Source organism: Neomonachus schauinslandi, chromosome 12 (genome assembly GCF_002201575.2).
Source record: "Neomonachus schauinslandi chromosome 12, ASM220157v2, whole genome shotgun sequence".
Lineage (NCBI taxonomy): Eukaryota > Metazoa > Chordata > Mammalia > Carnivora > Phocidae > Neomonachus > Neomonachus schauinslandi.
Window position 1 is genome coordinate 53,171,338 of NC_058414.1, and position 23,736 is coordinate 53,195,073.

General features: G+C 43.0%; 1 protein-coding gene across 1 annotated transcript in view; it reads left to right on the top strand.

Annotated features, from left to right (window-relative positions):
* Window positions 1–23,736, top strand: part of DNAH11 (dynein axonemal heavy chain 11) — a 329,965-nt gene that overhangs the window by 215,854 nt on the left and 90,375 nt on the right. The window contains 7 exon segments of the mRNA XM_021689842.2: window positions 946–1,092; window positions 6,670–6,783; window positions 8,295–8,438; window positions 9,053–9,235; window positions 11,213–11,314; window positions 16,445–16,583; window positions 21,872–22,038. Of these exon segments, the coding sequence (XP_021545517.1) occupies window positions 946–1,092; window positions 6,670–6,783; window positions 8,295–8,438; window positions 9,053–9,235; window positions 11,213–11,314; window positions 16,445–16,583; window positions 21,872–22,038 (996 nt within the window).

Genomic DNA, 23,736 nt, shown 5'->3' on the forward strand with positions numbered 1-23,736 from the left:
CAAAGGGCAAGTTGACTGTGTTGAGGTGAGGGTTACAGGAGTCCTCGGCCGCAGTAATGAGATCTTGTTTTCCGGCACTTCTGCTTTTCTTTACACAATCCTCACCCTTAGGAACCTAGTGGTACCTTCTGAACCCTAAAAGGGCAGGATCATTCTTTAGAGCAGATTAATTTGTTGATGCCTCAGAAAGAGTTGAGTTCCTCAAGAGCTGAGTAAGGCTATTGAGTTGGGGAGCCGAGAGGAGGAGTACCCACCCAGGATACTCACCAGGCTTTGCACAGCCCAGCCGATCCCCACGGGGCGCTTGTGGTTTGTCTTTCTGTAGTAGGTACTAAGTTGAATGTTGTATGAGGTGGAAGAAGCTAAGAGGACTGTTTCTTATTTTGTGGGAAGAGATGAGACCTGTGGGCATTTCCATCGAAGTAAGTAATGGATTAAATAAACTGATAGCTAACAGCCAGGGCGTCCTGATGCCTTCAGCTTCTCTGAGCCTTTAGTGAGGTTCTGGGGGAGAGTGCAGGCCTTAGTTTCCCCAGCTTGTCTTTCCAAGCAAGTCTTCCTCTGGCCTCTGCTGTCTTGAGCCTGGGCTTTGCAGGACCAGAAAACCCGGGGCTGTGAGGGACACGTGCTTTGGCTGGCGTGGCTGTTGGCACGGCCCTGACTACACAGACTGGGTGGAGAAGATACATGTCTAGTTGGTGCTGGCATAAATGACCATTGTCAGAAAACCCCTGGAAACAAGGACTCTGTGTGTTCCTCTGTGGAGGGGGGTGGGGGGAATGGGGCTGTATTTTTGCACACAGGCCTGAAGTCAGAACAGGGTAGAAAGAAGGAAAAGATGCAGACTGGTAGGCATCTGTGAGCTCATTTAACCAAAACTAAGCAGTGCCTGCTATTTGTTGTTTATGGACGGAAGCTGCTTCCACATACCGACTTTGCCTTCAGGTGGCAGATATGAAAGCCAGACTGGCCTCGCAAGAAGCCGAGCTGCGACTGAGAAATGACGATGCCGAAGCTCTGATCACAAAGATTGGGCTCCAGACGGAGAAAGCGAACCGGGAAAAGGCCATTGCTGACGCTGAGGAGCGAAAGGTCAGGCTCATTCCACCAGTTAGAGCGCTGAGCTATATTGAGCACAAAATAAACCTTTGTAGGTGAACAATTTTGAACAACTTTCTCTCCAGGGAGCATAAAAGCTAAAGAATTATTATAGTTACACATGGAACAGCATTTCACACCATGATTACCACTTGACCTTTCTTTACATTATGCATTTTCCCACCCTTTTAGCTCTTTTAATGATACGCAAGAACAATAAATACTGAGCTCATTCAAGCATATAATGGATGTGGATCTTGAACATCAGGCTGATTTGTAATACAGTAAAGGTCACGAAGTCACCTCTGAGGTTTCTAAAGGTTTTCAGTTTTTAGGCAAATTGAACAACTCAATTGTTAACAAAGCCCATTCCATCACTTTGCAAGATGGTTTTTCAGATTTTTCATTTTAATAATACAACTTGAGTTGATTATTAAATCCTAAGCCAAATTTGTTCTTTTTTGATTCAGTTGAGGGCCCTGGCATTTTGTATTTCGTTTTACTGTTGGAAACAATTACTTTTAAGATTATATAGGTTCTGCTTTCTTTGTACCTGGGTTACTGGCAATTCTGAAATAAATATAACTTCTTTGTCCTCTTCTTTTACCAGAACTTTGGCCACAAATTGAAGGTATTTCATTTTTAGGCATCTTATTTGTTTAAGAATTGAATATGTTTTTTGAGACAAACTCTTTCATTTTAGACAAAAGATTGTAATCAGGGCTTAGTTGATGAAAAATTATAAATTATGACCACACTTGTAGCCATTGAATCAGTAGCTTTTATGCCATTATTCTTCTGTTTTTATGATGCCAGAAAGACTTGAGCTTTCCACTGGGGTTGCCATTCATCCATAGACAATTGAGTTGTTTTTCCCTTTTTTCTAATAGGTATTGAGCATGTTTATGTGTCGCTTGCACAACTAAAGGGTTGAAATGTATGTTAAAAATCAAGGGCGCCTGGGTGGCTCAGTTGGTTAAGCGACTGCCTTCGGCTCAGGTCATGATCCTGGAAGTCCCGGGATCGAGTCCCGCATCGGGCTCCCTGCTCAGCGGGGGGGGTCTGCTTCTCCCTCTGACCCTCTTCCCTCTCGTGCTCTCTGTCTCTCATTCTCTCTCTCAAATAAATAAATAAAATCTTTAAAAAAAAAAATCAAAACGCTGAATAGTTTAAAAAAAAACAACTTGTTTTTAAAGTTGAAGATAAGCTACATTTGGCATGGCTGATGGGCATATTATTCCTAATTCTGGCAATAACTGTTTCTATTGAGTTTCAGATAAGCAGAGGATATCCTTAAAAGTGTATTATGTTAAGCAATTAGGTATCACATATGATGTGACTATCATGAGCCATTTCCACCCAAGGGTATTTTTCAAGCATTAAATAAATAAGTGATGTTCTGGTAATTGTTCTATTATAACCTATCTCTACAAATACCTTTTAGAGATCTTAAAATACTCCAGAAGTATTTTCACATTCTGCACGTGAATTCCTAAGGCAAAATCATCCTTGCAAAGAAGGAAAAAAATGTTCTAGCAAATGAGAACTCATCTGACTGGTGGTTTTATGAAGTTCTTCAAACATGAAAAAGACACATACTGTTTTTTTAAAATTATTTTGTTTATTTATTTGACAGCGAGAAAGAGCACAAGCAGAGGGAGTGGCAGGCAGAGGGAGCAGCAGACTCCCCACTGTGCAGGGAGCCCGATGAGGGGCTTGATCCCAGGACTCTGGGATCATGATCTGAGCTGAAGGCAGACGCTTAACGACTGAGCCACCCAGATGCCCCAACACATACTATTTTTATATCTAACCTATACAAAGAAATATATTTTCACTTTACCCATGATGCTTAATTTATCAGTAGCAGATACCAAGCAATTTTTTTTTTTTTTTTTTGGGCCTGGCACTATTCTAGGCTCTTGAGCATATATGACCTACAAGGCACCCTCACATAGCTTACATTATAATGGAAAAGACTGGCAGGAGACAAGGGACAAGATACTTTGGGTTAGTGATTAGGGCTAAGATAAAAATGAAATCGAGGTGATGGTGGAATGAATTATTTTAAATTGGTCATAGAAGGAGTTTATTGAGTATATCGAGTCAAGGAACTAATCAATATCAAGTATGTGCTATAGGTTCACATTTATCATAGGTTCAGCAATGTACTGGATTGTATGCAGTTATTAAATGGGTATATGGTGGGCACTGTGATCCTATGAAGTTGGGATCTCGAGGCTTAATACACGAGAAGTTATTAAAAAGTACATTGCCATATTTAATATGACTAAGCAGATATTGACCGCCTTCCCATGCATCTTGACAACCCTTGTAGCGCAGCAGGTTGAAATTGTTCCTTCAGATTCCTGAAATAGTCAAGAGCCATTCAAGCCACTGACATGACCAGCAGTGACCAAGGAACACAAGCACCATGAAACCTATGAAAATTAGTTCTTGCATCTTCGTTTGACTTACCAGGTCCAAATTCTAAGGATCCTCTGATCCCTTTCACACTGCTTTCTTTGTTGAGTATAATCCTCATGAGTTAAAGTACCTTCCACATCGCGGGGCTAATATAATCTCTTCAGAAGTTGGACATCCTCCTTGATTTGGAGCGGTCTTCAGTTTTTTATGTGTTTCTTTTCTAAATGTGGGAATGGCTGGATTTTGAAGGATCGTCTGGGATTTCCTATGGTCTGAAGGCAGATAAGAGCAGTGTATTAGCTTGCTCGGGCTTCCAGAACAAAATACCACAGACTGCATGGCTTCAACAGCAGAAACTTCTTTTCTCACAATTCTGGAGGCTGCAAGTCCAAGATCAGGATGCCGACAGGTTTGGTTTCTCCCTCTTGGAGGAACCTCTCAAGACAGGCCCCTCTCCTGACTTGCAGATGGTCACCTTCTCGCTGTGTCTTCACATGGTCTTTTCTCTGTGCACACCTCCCTGGTGTCCCTCGTGCCTGCCCAGATTTTCTCCTCTTAAAAGGACACCCATTAGACTGGATTAGGGCCCATTCTAACAGGCTCATTTTAACTTAATCACCTCTTTAAAGGGCCTGTCTCCAAATACAGTCATGTTCTGAGGTACTAAGGTTAGGGCTTTACCATATTCATTTTTAGGTGGATATACTTCAGCTCATAATAAGCCATTATTGCTACTTAATTCTCTCTGTGTGAGCGTCACTAAATTTCATGAAGCATTTGCAAGGAGCTTTTGACCAAATAGAGAGCAGAAAAGTTCTGTGTATCCAAGAATGGGAGTATCTCCAAAACTCTGCTTTAACAGACAGCTGTCAAGAAAAAGCACACATTCCAAGTGATGTGTGTAGCTCTTCCCTCCTTCCCCAAGTTGAACCTTGCTGACTACTACCCAGGAGCCATGGGGCAGAGGAAATTGCACACTGAGGCTGATCAGGTCACTAAGATCTACAAAGCATTTTTCCCACTCGAGTATCATTGCACCTGAAATATGTAAATTATTGTACCTTAGAATTTGAATAGGCCAGGAGGAGTTAAGTTTTCATCCTCCGCAGAACTTTGAGTGTCCTGACCGTGGCACTGGGCGCAGTCCCCACGGTGATTATGGCATAGGATCTGTGAACAAAAGTGCGCAGAGGGAATTGGGAATGAGAAATAAGTTGACCAGCCTAGGGTATTTTTTTCATTTTCATTTGTGGGTTTTTGTTAATGTTCAAGATTGCTCTGGTTATAAAGATTACCCAAACGAATAATACTCCGTGAACGGTAAGGGAGTCAGATGGAGAAGAATAGCAACACCCAGTCTCATCGAAACAGCATTCAAAAGAAATACTGTTCTAGTACGAAAACTCTGTGACCTTGAAACCAATTTAAAATGATGCTATTATAAATAGTAGCAAACATCATTTTTAGATTGAGTGTATCCTTATGGAAGGTACATACCCCTGAGGTACGAACTCACTCACTCACCTCTCCGCTCCCTTTCATCTGCGGATGAAACTAGCACACCGACGGTCCTAGTCTTAGAATTTTCATGGTCCATTCTTGGCAGTTCCGAGGGGGTTGGAGTAGTTCTCAGTAAGCATGCAGGGTTATTTACGTTAACGGTGGCTGTGTACGGATTGGCAGGAGATCACATCTCTACCCTGAACCGCTTATGTTCATAAAAGCTACAGTATACAGCAAAATAATGGTTAATCAGAATAATGGTAGTTACCGCTAATAAAGCTGTACTAGACAACATAATTTGTTGTAAGCACTGTTAAATTTATGCTAGAGTTAAACCTGTTCATTCCAGGCACATCTGAAGAAACGCACTTTTGTTCACACGTTACGTGCCCCAGTCACCATCCCTGAAAGCCATGCCCCCTGGTGAGTGGGTCCCAGTGCCCAGTGCCACAGCTTTGGACCCCCAGTTTCTGCTGAGGATCAAAATTGACTCTTCTGGCCATTTGAATTTTATATGTGTCTTATGAGGAAGAGGAGGGTAAAAACTCCAAAACTTCTCATTTGGTCTTGGTTCGGGTTTACCAGCATGGCTTTACTATAGGCATAACATACATGCTCACGTCAGGAGGCGGATGCAGCGCGCTGTCTGGCGTGTGAAAGGAGCCACTGGACCTCGACAGTAGGGTGCACATCCGTGTGATTGGCGCGTTGCGAAGACAGAACTGGGCTACCCAGCTAGTTTCTTACCAGGTCCTTAGAGACACCGGTTATTAGTCTTTATAAAAATTAGATTGGTGGTTAAGCATACACAGAAAGCGCAGTATCTTCTATTCTGTTGAACAAAAAAAGTTTCCCAACTATTCTTAAAGAATAGCCAACGTGGCTTTTGGGCAAATGTAAACAAAAATTAGATAGGGATTTCTAACAAGAATATTTTCTATCTATGTTACTGAGCCAGCCTGGACACTCTCAAAAAGAAAATGGACTTATTTCACTTAGCATAATCCCCTCCAGTTCCATCCATGATGATGCAAATGGTGGGTATTCATCCTTTCTGATGGCTGAGTAATACTCCATTGTACTGAGGGTTTCAGAGGGGAGGGGGGTGGGGGGGATGGGTTAGCCTGGTGATGGGTGTTAAAGAGGGCACGTATTGCATGGAGCACTGGGTGTTATACGCAAACAGTGAATCATGGAACACTACATCAAAAATTAATGAAGTACTGTATGGTGACTAACATAATAATTAAAAAAAAAAAGAAACTTTAAAAACACAAAAATAAAGCCAAAAATGACTAGCAAAAAAAAAAAGAAAAAAGAAAATGGAAGAACACAGGAATCACTCAGTCTTGAATTTATTATTAGCACCTTATAATTGAATTAGTCAAAGCCCTTCTTGGGGCACTTCAGTATTTGAGTCCGTTTGAGTTGGGATTTGTGAGTGTATTTTGTGCATATATGAAGCTTTGTGTGTACACGGTGCCTGAGAGAAATTCATCCTTAGGACAGACTCCTCACCTGTTGAAAGTAAAGATGAAGGAATGATTGAGCAGCGCATCTGAGTCAGCCTGCATTGTTCAGTAGCGATATCCAAGGTGACGATGTGTGTTTGCGGGCTTGTGTTCTTTCCTCTCTGATTAGGTGACAGCCATTCAGACTGAAGTGTCCCAGAAACAGAGAGAGTGTGAGGTTGATGTACTCAAGGCGGAGCCTGCGCTCGTGGCCGCAACAGCTGCACTCAACACGCTCAACAGGGTAAAGACGATTACCTGGCTCGTGGGATTCCTCCACATAGTATTTAAAGGTTCTCAGAGTTTGAATAAGTGAACTCAGAGTGGATTCCATGCAACCAAAGAGACAAGAAATATTAAAGTGGGAACAAGCATTTGAGGTCATCATTAATAGTGTGACTTCCTTTCCCATCTGGGAGTCTGTCCTTCCACACCCCAACAAGCAGTCTCCTTTTGAATACTTCCAATACCGTGGGATTTATACTTTCATGAGAGGCAGCTCTATTGTTAGCTGCTGGATTTGGCCCAAATCCGGTTGTTCGTATTGTGTGTTGCTTTAGGAACTAAGTGTGGACTCTTTATTTCCTGGGGATATAAAAAGGGGCATTAATGAGAGATCCTCATGAAAAGAACAATGCGCTAGGAACAGAGATACCTAGGTTTGGCCCACATCATTTTCCCTAGCTTCAGCTTATTAGCAAAACCTCATTGACCGTTCAAATTCCCCTAAGAGAAAATAATGTGTGATAGTCAGAAGGGTATTGTAAGGAAAAATGGAATTGTGGGCACTGTATTTTAGGAGTCTGCAGCTAGTTTTGTACTCAGGTTCCACTAGGCCTCTGGGGAGTATCCCGGGGAATAACCAGGCCTGAGGTTCTTAAGATTCAACCTCAAAGAGTAAAGGATCCAGACTCCAACTGCCCTTCAAAGAAATAATTCAAGTCCTTTTTCTTTTTCTTTCCTTTTTTTTTTTTTTAAGATTTTATTTGAGAGAGAGAAAGTGAGAAACAGAGCATGAGCAGGGGGGAGGGACAGAAGGAGAAGCACCCAGGTTGAACATGTGATAGGGTTTTATAAGCAAGAGTATATTAGGTAGCTCATGAAATAATCACAGGAAGTAGTTTTGTAAATCCTGTATCATGAACTTACATATATTGCTCAAAGATAGTAATTCCTGCCTCAAAGTATTTGCCTTAATACTTGTAGTTCATACAAACATTAATACCAACTGTGGGGTAAATCAAGATTTTGACCAGAGGAGATTAGGGAGTTATACAGAGAATAGGTTCAGCCTACATGGGCATGTTCCCAGTTGAGAGTCATCGTAGAGTAATCGAAGAGGTTTCTTGTGCAGAAAAACAAAACCAAGAGACTCTCCACCAAGGGATGATGTTTCTGGGAGGGCCTGGTTAAAATGCACATCTATTACATAGGTAGGATAGAACCCATGAACACAAAGAGTTGGTATATAAAATTCCCCGGGTTCGGTGAGCCAGGCTCCACAAGACTGGTATAGCAGATAGAGAATTTTGGGGAAGCGAAAAAGATCAGTGCTGCTTCCAGAGCATCAGGAAAGTGTCTGGTGAGAACTGAACCTCCTGGGGTCCCAAGATGGAGTCACTGTGGGGAGCAAAAACTGCCAAGCCAAGAGTGGTGGGACAAGAAGAGGGAGGAGGCCCCCGATGACCAGCTTGCTAACTTCCCGGCTCTTGTCCAGACCTGCCTGCCCTTCAGTGTGGCTGTGCTTTTCTTCAGGTCAATCTCACTGAGCTGAAAGCCTTTCCCAACCCGCCGAATGCCGTTACCAATGTTACCGCGGCCGTGATGGTCCTCCTGGCTCCGCGGGGCAGAGTGCCTAAAGACCGGAGTTGGAAAGCAGCTAGAGTCTTCATGGGAAAGGTATCAGACAGCCTGGCAAGATGAAAATCCCCACAGTTGCTCTTCCTCGTACCATGGTCCTGCTTGACGGCAAAAGGTGTTCAAACCAGAGGAAATCGTCTTTGCGTTCGTCGAGTGTAATCTGCCGCGTGTGCTCTAGACTTACAATTTTTGTTTGCCAAGTTGGGGGTTAGCTTGGTGTCACAGCATACCTAAGTCAACACTAGCAGCACTCAGAAGGTTGCTAATTATTTGCAAAATGATGAAAGCGGTTAAGTGTAGGAGGGAGAAAATTACATGGATTTCTTATGCTGGAAAAATGTTACTAATGCCCAAGAAGGTGAGGCAGAGGGGCTTTTTGGTAGGTGTTTTTCCTTTTCTGTCTTTTCTTCAAAATGTGAATGGCTCCTGTGTGGGGACTGAATATTTTACCCTGGGATAGAAGAGATTTTAAGTGTCCATTGCTAATTCTTACTTCATACCGTAAAGACTGAACAAGTCAAACAGTAGGATAAATGCAGCTTGCCAATTTTGCCTTTGTAATGTGAGTCCTAAAAGCTGGTTTTAACTTTTGATCTTGGAATTTTCTCTGCAGCCAAAATGGGTTCATTGCAGTCAGCCTTTTTGCTTTACAGGTTGATGATTTTTTGCAGGCGTTAATTAACTATGACAAAGAGCACATTCCAGAGAACTGTCTAAAAGTAGTAAATGAGCAGTATTTGAAAGACCCGGAGTTCAATCCAAGCCTGATTCGGACCAAATCCTTTGCAGCAGCTGGTCTGTGTGCCTGGGTCATCAACATCGTGAAGTTCTATGAGGTATCAGTCTTACTCCACTGGTTATCGCTGTTACTCGCAAAGACCATCAAGATACTAATTTCTGTAGTGGCAAAAAAAAAAGTAAAATAGTTTGAAGTTTAATTACCTAAATAAGATGAAGTTCTAAGAATGAGATCCGAAAGTGTCAGACTAAACAGAGTTCTACACAGGAGGATATTTGAAATGTTTGAAACTATCTTTTAGGGTAGAGTGACCAGCTACTATCGATCAAATAGCAGTTAATTTGATTTGATTAGATAAAAACTTGCTGGTAGATTAATTATATTTCTTTACGTTAAAATACTAATTTTGCGGGGCACCTGGGTGGCTCAGTCAGTTAAGCGTGTGCCTTAGGCTCAGGTCATGATCTCCAGGTCCTGGGATCGAGCCCCGCATGGGGCTCCCTGCTCAGCGGGGAGTCTGCTTCTCCCTCTCTCCCTCTGTGCGCTCTCTCACTCTCTCTCTCTCAAATAAATAAAATCTTTTTAAAATTTTAATAAATAAATAAATATTAATTTTGCATTGACTCAGAGCAACTGCAGGTCTCAATTCATGTTTCAACTCAATCCCTGCTCTCAATGCAGAAATTGACACCATCTATTGTAGACTTAATGAGATGAGGAAATAGTCCCCCCCCCCCCGTTTTTTTTTTTTTTTTTTGCTTTAGTATTTTAACAACAAATACCCTTCTGACCGTATTACAGTCTAATCTAAAGTTTGTATTTTCAAGCTGCATAGAGATGATCATTTCGTTTAGTCATTTATTTATCAGGTACTCACCGCCTGCCACCTGTCTTGCCAGCACTTTGCAGATGGCTGGATGTAAAAAGGGAACAATGGATGGCCCTTAACTTGGAAGAACCATCTCATCTTTTTTTCTTGGAAGGTTATATGTTATATTCAAAAATAGAATTACTGAGGAAATACCAAGTATAATCACTGGCAGTCCCAAAGTGATTTTCATAAAACCAGGTTGTAGCCTTTATGTTGGGGCCCCCACGGGAGTGGGACCCTATGGATCTATCTCTTCAGTGGAAGCCTGTATAGAGCAAGCGTTTGGACAGGTGTTAGTTGACGTATGGCCTCTCTCCCTAAGAACATGTCTGACCCCTGTGCTCTCTTTGCACCGTAGGTAAAAAGATGAGCATGGAGCTAGACAGTGGCTGTGTTCTGTGTGGTTTTGCTGTAAAAGAGAAAATGTCCTTTCCTTCCTCTCTCGCCAACAGGGAAGAAAGTGGGTGCCCCACATTCTCAAACCACCCATTCAGATAACATACCCTGAAAGTTGGCAGAAGTTTAGAAAGTGCAAACATGGTTAATACTGTGAGGCTATCTCCTACAGTCCTTTCTGGGTTCAGAGAATTTCTCCACACTGAGTTTTGCTTTAAAGTCAAGACTTGGTCCCCACTTGAGCTATATAGTTCCTGCCCACTGCGGTTTCTTTTTTAAAGATTTTTTTATTTTATTTGACAGAGAGAGATACAGCGAGAGAGGGAACACAAGCAGCGGGAGTGGGAGAGGGAGAAGCAGGCTTCCCACTGAGCAGGCAGCCTGATGCGGGGCTCGATCCCAGGACTCTGGGATCATGACCTGAGCCGAAGGCAGACGCTTAACGACTGAGCCACCCAGGCGCCCCCCCACTGCAGTTTCTAATGATAGGAAGTTTATCTCCAAATTTTAGGACAGACTTACTGTAGCATCTTAATGTTGTTTGATGTCTATAGCACTTTATGCAAGGATTTATAACTCTCATGTCCAGAACCAATGACTCAATCGTGAACAACCAGACAGAACTTGGAAGGCTGTGCAAATTTTGGCTCTGCCATTGGGTAGTGCCATTGCTAAGAAATAAAACCCAAATTGCCGGGTGAGATAGAAATCTTAATGACAAAGCTTCCCTCAAATGTAGGATTGAATGATTATGTGTCCTCTTTGCCTCTCATTACCCCATGAGTTAAACCCCATATGGATTTGCAGGTGTACTGTGACGTGGAGCCCAAACGGCAAGCGTTAGCCCAAGCCAACTTCGAACTGGCTGCAGCTACTGAAAAACTCAAGGCTATCAGGAAGAAGCTTGAGGTGAGTGCCCAATGTAACACTAAAGATGGTACCTCCCCCCTCAGACAGGGTCACGTCTGAGTCCAAGCAAGCAGAGAGGAGCTTGAGCTTTCTTCGATACACTCATTGACGTACTCGTTCAGTAGATATCTCTTGTCTGCTGTATGCCAGACCCTGACCTGAAAAAGTAGAAACGTTGATGGTTTCTGCACTTAAAAGTCTTTCCTGGTCTGGTAGTAGAAGGAGGAGCATAGCACATGGTGATTAAAGGCAAGGATTCTGGCGCCAGACTGCGTGGATTGATATCCTGGCTGCATCATGTACGATTTCACCCTGCATGAGTTAGTTCCCCTCTCTGAGCCTCTGTTTGCTCATCTGTGTAGTAGGCATTGTAATAGCGTGCACTTCTTAGATAGGGTTATAAGGATTAAATGAGAGTAATTAATATTAAGAATTTAGCAGGGAGGGGTGCTTGGGTGGCTCAGTCGGTAAAGCATCTGCCTTCAGCTCAGGTCACAGTCTCAGGGTCCTGGGATCAAGCCCCGCATCGGGCTCCCTGCTCAGCCGGGAGCCTGTGTCTCCCTCTCCCTCTGCTGCTCCCTCTGCTTGGGCTCTCTCTGTCTCTCTCAATCTGTCAAATAAATAAATAAAATCTTAAAAAAAAAAAAAAAAGAATTTAGCATGGAACTGGGCACATGGTAAGTGCTTAGAGAGTATCAGCTACAAATACTGTCATTGTTACTATTTTTACAACTATGTATCTATCCAGTCGTTCCAGCCCAGGGTTATAAGTACATTTGTGACTATGTATATCTGTAAGGGGGCAACAAAAAAGGATTCTTCCTGGAGAAATTAGAGAACATTTCATAAGGAAGCTGTACTTGACATGGGCTTCCAAAGTTTCCTAGGAATCCTGGGGATAAGTAAGTTGGGAAAGGTATTCCTAACAAAGACTAAAGACAAAGAAGGAAGAAGCAGTTGGTGCACTTGAGGAAACTCAACGGGCCAGAGCCCTAAGGAAGATGAGCATTCGGGGGGAAGGTCAGGAGTAGCACAGAGTGACGAGGAATAAACTGGCAGAGGTGAGCAAAGACCGTCTTTGACTTTTATGCTACAGAATTTAAATTTTATCTGACGAGTGAAAATGGAAATTTTGAAAGATTTTAATAGGCTAATGGTGTGATTAAACTACCTTTTAAATAACTGAGTAGAGGCAGGAGGGAGGGAAGCGTCCCGATGCAGGCAGACAAGTCCGAAGCCCTGTGGTGGGTCCCTGTAGGGCCTCCACTAAGGCAGGGGCAGCTGTGATGGAGAGAGCGAAGTGGAGGCCAGGCTGGCTGATGGCAGGTGGGGAGGGGGCACGAACCAGAAGGATATTGAGCCCACTGTGCCTGGCCCGGAGGAGCGCAGTCAGAGTGCTGAGGCTGTCCGTCTCTGGCAACTTAGGGAATGCCTAAGTGAGCTTCGGTTCTGTTTCTGTAACACAGTGATTGTAACAGCTGCCTTTCAAGGCGGGCGTTTGTGATTTGTGGCTCCCAAGGATCCAGTCTACCTTCTCGGGGTGATAATAGCCTGATGTATCTTGGGGAAATGATCCCTCCTCATTGGATACACTCAGGGCTTTTCCCAGAGATGCCTTTGCCTTCTCCAGCTGAGGGCTGGGTATATGATCCACACTTTGCCACTTTTGGCCTCATCCTCTAGAATTTGAACCATGAGCACAAGAATAAAGATGACTGATGAGAGTTCATGCATTCTAGAGACAGGGGCCATTTTACTCTTCAATCATGAAAAGATGTCTTCTTCCTGACAGCTATTTTGATAAGATGGTTAATAACCCCAAAAGTTTTCTTAAGGTATGGAACATTTCAGCATCCACACACATTTCCTATTACAGCACCGTACATGCTCTTCAATAAATACCTGGTGACTATCGAAAGAAAAACAGGCAAACTGTTGATTTAGATAAACGTAGAGCAAGCATACTCATTTTAGAAAAATTACCTTCACTGCTCAAAACTCTGTCAACTTGACCAAAGCCTCTTAAAAAAGTTGCCATCTACTGTGAATGGCTTCATGTCCATTGTAAGCAATTTAATGAATTTAATTTATAGAAAAAGGGATGAGGGTGCCAGCTACATGTGGACCCTAGACATAAGCATTTCTGCGGTTGTAAAATTAGTAATCCTTTGGACACAGCCTGCAACTAGCTGAATAGAATTGTTCATGTCGGTTGTTTTCAGAGACCCACAATGTAAGCAGAGGTTCACGTTATCAGTAAGCCTCAGAGCTAAGTTTGCAGACACAGAGAAAAGAAGACAGAGTAATAATTGAAATGTCTTGATGAAGAATGGGTCCCTCTATCGCCCTACCACAAATGGATTTCCGAAGAGTAGTTACTAATGCAACAGGGTCTCTGCTGTTCCCACCAAGGTTCCGTTCGCTGTGCAGCCGCCATGCTGGTGGCGGCAAGGACAAAGTACCTCTGCATCGTTGCTGTTAGGTTAGATGCTGTTAGGTTAGGTTAGATGAATGTTGGAGCCCAAGTGAAATTATAGTTTTTGCTAGCTTTGCCTTCGTTTCCTGCAGCCTCTTGAGTTTTCCTCCCTCCTGGGTTTTCCTCCTGATTCTACATCTCCTGTTGCTTTCCTGCCTCGCACAGGAGGGGTGTGTCTGATACCAGCATCTGCGCCGTGATGGCCCTTCATCCATACCAGTGCCGGTCTGTATGTTTTTGTTCCTTTCGCTCTTGATCTCTAGTGTAAGACTAAAAGGTGGCCTTTTAGTGACGGTTGAGTGGAAAAGAGCTGGCTGAGTTGGAGTGGAAGAAAGGTTGCGTGTCTCTCAAATCTACAGGAGCTGAAGGTGGCCATAAAGAAAACCTGAAGTCATTCTCGTTGGGACCCTGGTTCTCCAGGTGTGTTCCCTAGACCAGCAGCAGCAGCAGGGTCCCCGGGGGACTCGTTAGAAGTACAGATTCTCAGACCCCACCCCAGACCGACGGAATGAGACATTGTGGTGGGGGACCCCTGGATCTGGGTTTTATCAAGCCCCCCAGGTGGTTCTGATACACACTCAAGTGTGCCAAGCCCTGGTTTCAGGGTAGTTGATGGGCTGGGTCCCTTGGGCTGTGTCCCTTCCTTTCTCACTCCATTTACTTCTGGAACCTGAGAGGCCAGGGCCTGTCAAGAACTGTGAAGAAACCAAGATTTGACGCTACTTGCAAGCTAACAAGTTAGCCTGCCTTAGTTTCACGGAGGCGGGCGAAAGACCTGACCCTTGGGGGTGAGAGGCCAGGGGACCCCGTGGTGCACAGCGCAGCCAACAGCACGGATGTCGTGCATCGCTTCTCTGGGCCCCCAGTCCCCGTGGGACTAATGCACTGGGGATGAGCTGATGCTGTCCTCCCCCTGTTAGTGTCGCAGCTGAGACATGCCAGGTGCACGAGCCCCCAGTATAGAGAGCACAGCAACTAAACTTGCTCAGCCTGTCCCCTGGAAAGAAACCTATCGTTATTCTTCTTCCCAGGAGACAATTCTGTCTTCTGCTCAGAGAGGAACGCTGCCTCTGTCTTCCTGATTTGCTATGCAGATATCTTAGGAAAGAGCATCCAGAACAAAAGCTCTCCGTGCTTCTTCACAAGAGACCCAGAAACCAGTGCAAGAGACTGTGGTCTCCCAACATCCAGCTCCCCTTCCCAACTTTATGCAGGGAATGAATATAAACCATTTTATGCCTTAGTTCTGTGTGTATTTAGGTCAGCCCTATGAATTGGGTAACATTATTTCCATTTTGCAGATGATGAAACCGAGGCACAGAGAGGTCAAGTAAGCAGTCCGCCTTGATGCCCCTTCGCTGGTAGCAGAGTCTCAATATGAACGCGGCTGTTGGATGCCACAGTTCACATATGCTCCTCTATTTTATAGAACCACGAGTACTTTGAATGACCTAAAACAGACACTTAAATATTATTTATTTTAATCTGATTTCGAACTGGTGATGTGTGATGATCTTCTCCCATTCTCATATATTTGATCTTATTTTGCATCTTAATCTTAAGTAGGACCCGTACATCTTTTTCTTTTAGAGGTGCCGCTTTAATGACCATGATATGATAATTGGGTCATTGGCAAATGTAAGCAATCTCTAAATGATGAATAGTGTATGTTCTACACGTTTGCTTATTAAAGTCTCTTAGAACTTGGCACTCACAAAAGCCGTGTTATAAATCTTATTTAGGATTGTTAGAATTTGGCAGATAGCAAGATGCTGTAGTAAGGAGTCTCCCTAGTACTGTTATCTTAGTTAAGGGTTTTTGTTTGTTTGTTTTTTGGTGGGTTTTTTTGTTTTGTTTTTGTTTTTGTTTTTTTTGGCTATCAGTAACAGAAATCTACTTAGAAAACCTTAAGCCAAAAAGGAGATGAGGATGAGTGGCAGAGCTCTGAGGGAAAGAAGTGTGTCTTGGTCTCAGGAGGAAAGAGATCCAGGAAACAGGAAGCTGCCGTGAATGTCTGTTAGTGTCTCTCCAGAGCCTTGTGACTTCTCCTCTTGATGCCCTTTCTTTCTCTTTCTCCAGCGTGGTTTTCCCCTGCTTTCCTGTGCCCCTGAACATGGTCCCTCTCCATATGAAGCCCTCCAAAATGTACACCTCTTTCCCGGTCTTTTGATGCTAAAAGCAGTGACATACCTCTGCATTTCAGTGGCCCGTTTCCAGAAGATACAATCTGGCCCAGGCTGGGTCAGGTTGCTGAGGTCTGGAGGGGCTCAGTCATCAACACCACTCTTCATTGCCTGAGTTACGGGTCATTGAGAAATAAGAAAAGAGTCAGGAGGTGGAGAACCAAAAGATGACCATTATTATGAATAAAGATGGTACCAGAGGATGAGGCTTGGGTACAAGGGAGAGGGGACAGTGTACCCAGGGTGTGTGAGAGTCTGGAGGGCTCGTCCACTGCCCCCCCCCCCCCCGTGGCTATGTACACTCTGCTTAGTGCAGAAGGCAGGTGAAATATGTATGCTTACCAGGGGCAAAGGTGAAGGAGGCAGGGAGGTCAGTTTGATTGACCTGAAGGTAATAGATGCTTTAAGATGATTATACTATTTCCATTTTACCTAACAATGGCTCACAAGCTAATTTTCACTCTTCCCTAGGATCTGGATCGACATCTGAGCAGACTCACAGCTTCGTTTGAAAAAGCAATAGCCAAGAAAGTCCAATGTCAAGAAGAGGTGAACCAAACCAACAAAACTATTGAACTAGCCAATAGGCTTGTCAAGGAACTTGAGGCAAGTTGACCTTTTCTTCCAAAATTCTAACTAAAAGATTCAGACCACCTTTTTTTTTTGGATTTTATCTTTATTTGCTGTCGATAATAACTAAATAGACGGGGAATCAATAGTGAAAGGAAATTATCAGCCCTCACACTGTAGTTGCAACTGGCTGAAAGGAAGAAGTGATGGATTCTTTGCATTTTTTAGTATAGAGCCATGAATTCGGGGGGCTTTCTAGGCTATGTTAGAAACTGAGGACAGGTGTTGGATAACTGTGGGGTTGAACTGTTGTCTGATCCTTTTAATATACATTTGCCACTGAGTTGTACCATCAGAACATTTTTTAAAGCTAAGCCTGCTTGGTTGGCTGGTTTGTTCTTCCTGTGACATCTTTTGACAAGTGACTGACATACTAATGTTAATGGTTATTCTATTAAATAAAGATTTCTTTAAAGATTTTTATTATTTTAGAGGGTGCGGGGCGGGGGGAGGGCAGAGGGAGAAGGAGAGAGACCAGCAGGCTCCGTGCCCAGCACGTGCAGGACACGGGGCTCCATCTCACAACTCTGAGATCATGACCTGAGCCAAAATCAAGAGACACTCAACCGCCTGAGCCACCCAGGCGCCCCTATTAAATAAATGCTGTCAAAATAATTCTTAATAAATTCCTCCTGTTTGAACACAAGCGTTAGAAGAACATGCAGCCTTTGTCCTAAGGAAGTCCCAGGTTTTATTTGCTCTCCAATGTATAATATAGTCATACAATAGATTGACCATAAAAAGGATTGAAGTCTTGGTACATATTACAACATGGAGGAACCTTGAAAATATAAAATAAATGAAAATCGGTGAAAAAAGACACAAAATGCCACATGTTGCATGATTCCATGTATATGAAATGTCCAGAATGGGCAAGGCTACAGAGACAGCAGATTAGCAGTTGCCGGGGTCTGGACAAGGGGGCAGAGTCTGGAGTAGCTGCTAATAGGTATAGAATTTGCCCATTGTGTGATAGAAACATGCTCAAATTAGTGGGAAGGATCATACAAGTCTGTGAATATGCTAAAAACCACTCAGTGATGTACTTTACAAGGTGAATATCACAATATGTGAATTAAGTCTCAGTAAAGCTGTTATTTTTATTTAAGTGCTACCAGAAGTATATAATTGAACTATTCGAAATGCATTTAACCGAAGGTGATAGGAAAGTTGATTTACAGTGGCTTGAACAAATGGGAATTTATTTTTCACATAACCGTCTACCTGGGCAATTTTTTTTTTTTTTTTGCAGTTATCATTGTTGATTTGGGGAATTGGTGGTCAGACACCGAATCTCTTTGTACCCTTTTGCTTCTCCATACTTAGCCCATGGTCCTTCACCCTCCTGCATTCTGCAGCCTGCTCCCAGACGGCTGCTACACCTCCAGATTCCAGGGGAGAGAAAATAATCTGCAGCGGCTGGCTTCTTCTCCTTTTACGTGAAAATCTGAAGTCTTCCTGGAAACCTGTCTAGCAGACAGCCACTTAACCCTTCTTTAGCCAGAACTCGATTGACCCCATCTAGCTTCAAAGAAGGCCAGGAAGATGGCAGATGGGGTTATCATCCTTGGCTTAGCCAATCACAGTTCATCTCGTGGGGCTGCACACATCACCCCTCTTGAAAATCTGGTTTCTCATAGCAACAAAGGAGGGGGGGGATGTGTGTCAGGACGGGTTGGGCTGGGCGACAGCCTAACCTTGAAAGTCGACTTCAAAAAAAAAAAAAAATCTAGTTAAAATTTACTACAAATTTGAACTCAATCCCTCTCTGACACTCATGGTTCATTGTACATAAACTCGGGGTCCGTCCTGCAAAATCCACTCGTTGCATTCCATCTCAGTAAGTACAAGTCTGTTTTTCCAGTGTTTACAGCCAAAAGCTGTGGACTCGCTCGTGAGTGTTTGTGCTCTTTCTCATGACCCATACCCGGTCCATCAGCATATTGTTTTGGCTCTGCCTTTGAAGTCCATTCCTCATCCCAGCCTTCTCCCCCACACTGGTCCAGGCCACCCACTCCTCAGCTCTGGAGTATTGCCCCCCTTGTTACACCTGAGTAATTTAAAAAATTAAGTTCATTCATGTCTTCCCTCTCCCAGAAGTCTCCAATAATTAATTGTCTAAATCAAGATACAGTCCAAAGGCTTTCGCTGGCCTGCATGATCTGGCTCCCAGATGCCTCTCTGTCCCCACGTCTGTCACCTTCCCTCCAGCTCCACCTTCACTGGCCTCCACGCTCTTCCTCATACTGTCAGTCACTCTTATACCTGTGGCCTCTGCCTTTTTCCTTCACATGGCTTACACTTTTCCAAATCATGACATCACTAGCTCCCTCACTTTCTTCAGGCGGCTGCTGAAAGTTCTCCTTATCACGTGGTTTCACTCTGCCCGTACACCCCCCCCCCCCCCCCCCACGCCGTAGCTCTCTTTGCCCTTAGTCGGCTTTGTTTTCTTCACAGCATCTACCACCACAGGACACACTTACGTATGTACGTACGTGAATGTGTATACTCTGGGGGAGGTCTTCTCCCCTAACAAGAATATAAGCTCCTCAGGAACAGGAGCTGTATCTGTTGTCTGCACCGCTTGATCCCCAAGTAGAGAGGATAATCCTTGGCCCATCATAGGCACCCATAGATACTTGTTGAATGAGTGAGTGGTTGAGTTTGGGGAGCCTCCTGGGTTCAAAAACAAAAAAATTCTGTAGCCTTCTGAAGACTGACCCTTTCTTCTCAGCTCACTTGAGAAATTCTGTGGCCATTAGTGGAGTTTATAAGAGTTCCCATCGAAGGGGAAGTGATTTAAGTAGTTTGAAGTGTTAACCACTTGCGAGGTACCTACGAAAATAAAAAAGTGCCGCTTAATTGACTGTTTCCTTGTAGTAGGTTTGGGATGTCCAAAACTTCCAGGAAGTGTAAAGAGCAGGCTTACCATGTGTCTCTGACACACGGCAATGTCTTCCAAAGGCTTGGCTTACTCATGATGATTTAGACGAGGAAAGAAGGTGAAAGCATGTTAACTAGCCAAAAAACAAATTACATATATATTTGTATACACATACACACGTTTTTAAGGAGTAATTGAAAACGTCAGACCTTTTCCTTTGAGAATAAATTCTTTCTGACTAGAACAGGAGACAGTTAACTTCTGAAAAGCATCAAGACTGATGATTTTGTCTATATAGCATTGACCTGGAAGCTACAGTCTCAACCATTCAGACTAATAAATCAGGCAATTTATATTTAATCATTAACTAACTCCTGAGCTGAACAGCTGTTCAAAATTAGAAATGGGTCACCCCAGCCAGGATGACATTACAGGCAATCTATAATGCATTAGAATAAAATTATAGTGATTTTTAACTGTCTAGAAATTTATTACAGGACATGTTCCAACTCTTAAACCCTTGTTAGCCAATGTCAGTAATGATTTATGTTGCGTGGGTGGTATAGTGAAATTATTGACGATTTCAATAGCCAATAAGGCTGTGTTTAGTAAATCTTCAAATTTCAAAGCTGTTTTGGAGAATGAGGTGGGTGCACTTTATTGTTTATCATTTACTATCCAAAGACAACAAAGATGGAGGAAAGGCAAATGAGAAATTTCTCTTCAAAATTAATGGATATATGGTTGGTAGCTGAGGAGGGAGGGTAATGAATTCTCTAACGAGGGCTAAAGAGTTGTGAAGTTCCTTAGTGTTTGTATGGCTACTTGGGGTGATCTTTATCAAGCAAAGCAAAGAGACAATCTTAAAATAGCTTTGATAGGGCGCCTGGGTGGCTCAGTTGGTTAAGTGACTGCCTTCGGCTCAGGTCATGATCCTGGAGTCCTGGGATCGAGTCCCGCATCAGACTCCCTGCTCGGCAGGGAGCCTGCTTCTGCCTCTGACCCTCCCCCCTCTCATGTGCTCTCTCTCTCTCATTCTCTCTGTCTCAAATAAATAAATAAAATCTTAAAAAAAAATAGCTTTGATAACCATTCTCACTTGCTAATTTCACAACCTCCGTGTTGGTGGTTATTATGGTTATTATGGTGGCTTGCAGGGAACTGGCATTCCAGTCTCTTATGACATACATCATTTTTGCTTTCTATGCTCTGTCTCTCTTCTTTCACAAGTAGAGCTAAATTCCACAGAGGGGTTCTTTGCTTTGACTATCAGATTGCTGATTTATTTCAGTACCTATTAATTTGCTTGTTCTTAGAATGTGATACTAATTTTAGCATGCATCAAAACGGTGGGTTAGTGAGCTGTCCTTCAGTCAATCCATAGACATTTATTGCAGTTTTATTTAAATCCAATATTAAGGCCTCCACATACTCAACCTGGAAATCAGATTTTATTTTTTTTTAAAGATTTTATTTATTCATTTGAGACAGATACACAGAGAGAGAGCATGAGCAGGGGGAGAGGCAGAGGGAGAGGGAGAAGCAGACTCCCCCGCTGAGCCAGGAGCCCTATGTGGGGCTCAATCTCAGGACCCTGGGAACATGACCTGAGCCGAAGGCAGACGCTCAACCATCTGAGCCACCCAGGTGCCCCGGAAATCAGATTTTAAATGGCCATCCAACTAGATAGAAGGACTTCAACAGCATTCTTTGAGTGTATTGTCTTCAAGACTAGTGAAACCCTCCTGATTTCTTTCTTTCTTTTTTTTTTTTTTTACATAGGCTATAGGTTCTTCCACTGATAGAGTGATTATATTAAAGAAATAACCTGAGTTTAGTGACTACCAGTGTTAATTTTTAATAGCATCCAGGATAGGTAGCTCTTAAAGCTTTGCATTTTAATTAATTGATGTGCGTGGTGTTGGTCATTTTTCCTTTGTCTGTAATCAGCTGATAGCCAGTATGTTTAAAACAACATTTGTCTAGGGCGGTGTAGTATCATTGCTGCAAAGTGGGAGGAAGGCAGAGCCGCCAAGCTGCCATTAGAAATCCTAATGTCACTCAGGCTTGGCCGAAGCTTTTGGTCCTCCACTCTCAGAGGGTTGGGAAAGTGACTGTCAGCTTTTGAAGAAAGAGTTAGGGCATCCCACAAGGAGATGTGAAAGATCTAATGCCATATTGCAGTAAACTGCATTTCCTAATGATGGGTTTCAAACGTAAGAAAGATGATGATAGTCATGCAGTCCAGTTCTGTTCCTTCTAAAGGCTTTGCAGAAGGATGTAGACTAAGATGGAGCTGTAAGGTGGTCATATTTATTAAGCATTTCTTTAGTTGGTGTTCACCCTGCAATTACATCTGAGTAATAATCTTGCCTTTCAGTCAGAGAAGATTCGTTGGGGTCAGTCTATTAAATCGTTTGAAGCTCAAGAGAAGACCCTCTGTGGAGATGTTCTCCTTACAGCAGCCTTTGTGTCTTATGTTGGATCCTTTACAAGACCATATCGCCAGGAACTGGTAGACTGCAAGTGGGTTCCCTTTCTCCAGCACAAGGTAAGCTCACTTCCTTACCTTGGCAGCATTTGGAAACATCATCTTGGCGTTTCAGTAGAAAAAACAGTCTGTATACCAGGCTCTTTGGTACCTCTATCATGACTCTCTGACTGACTGGAAATTCTCATATGACAAAGACATTTCTTGTGTGTCGCAGTGTTTCTTGTTTAAATGATGGTTTCACCAGAGAGATGAAAAATAATAAATTATTTTTTATACACTCTAGTGATACAGTTGCAAACTGCTTTTAACAAAACTGATAACTGAAATCAAATTGGGGTTATTGTTATGGTATAACATGAAGTTTTGTTTTCTTCCTGACATGATGGGTTATTTGTTAAAGACTTTTTTTTTTCACACCTACTTTCAGATAAAAAGTGAGCATTTTGTATGCAAGTACAAAAATAACTCCTCCTAAATCTAAAAATCCAAACCCACGAGCGAAGTGAAATCACAGATTTGGAAGATGTAAAATCATCTAGTTCATGATGGTCCTTGTACAAAAGAGAAAACTGAGTCACGGAAGTCTAAGTGACTAAGGTCCTATAGAAGAGGAAGTCTGACCTCCTGATTTCCACGCCCCTGTTTGCTCTGTGACACTGTGTCAGCTCAGTTGACAAGGCCCTTAAGATATCATTACATCTCTCGGTATAGTAACGTTCTGCGTTGGTAATAATGCCTCGATTTTCATAATAGTTGTTTTCATGACATAAATACATGTCCGGCGCTCGTGCAGATGAAATGATGGAGGGAAAGTTCACTATTAAAGGCATTCCACAATTGATAATTTTAAAAGAACAATCCTTTTGTAATGCTTTAACATACCTTTGGTATCAAACATTTGTACTGTCGAGGATTTTTAAAAAGAGGTTATCTCTCTTACTCCCCAAAAGTGCAAGGCTTCTCTTTAAGTATTTCTGCCCTAACGTAGCTTTTACGTAAGAAGATAAAGCATTCTGCTGCTCCGTCCAACTCTGACTGTGTCGTGAGCTTCAGGGTATCAGCTGCCTGACTCTGCTCAGGCCCTTTTTCTCAGTTTCACCTTCGCCGGACTTCGATCCTTGTATGGGTGTCTTTGCCTGGGTCACCCCGTGACTACTTTAGATTGACAGTTGTCCTCTTGCATGGTCCCCTCTGCATTCTCCATCATCCACAAAGCTCTCTCATTCTTTCCAAAATTATAGGGAAGTTCACCTTCTTCTTGATCTGTCCAAACTATTGAACTTCACCTTGTCTTCTCATTGCTTCAGTTCCTCTTCACTTTGGGGCATGTCATAGTTCTGACAGTGGGAACTTAAGCTACCAGTCATTTTACAGTGTTTAAGTTTAAAACGTGCCTTCTCAAATATAATTTTAAAATGGGTCTTGAATCGCTGATAGAGCATTATTTAGTGTGTGTGTTTCTAGGAAGTTTCCTGTCAACCCATGTGTATTTTCCCACTTACTTGAAAGCCCAAACATTAAATAAAATATTGTTTTGAAGAAGTCGTACAAACAAAACAATAGAATTGATTGACTTATCCAAAACATCTCAACATGCTAAACTTATCCCCAAAGCAAAATAGCGGCTTTCTGATGCTGTATGCTGAACACATAGTCATTTTAACCGTGGGCCTGCATGCCTGTGGCCCCGCAACTGTCCTCAGGGAGCCTCACGCCTGTTTCCCATCATCTCTGTGCTCTCCCCCGCCCTCTTGA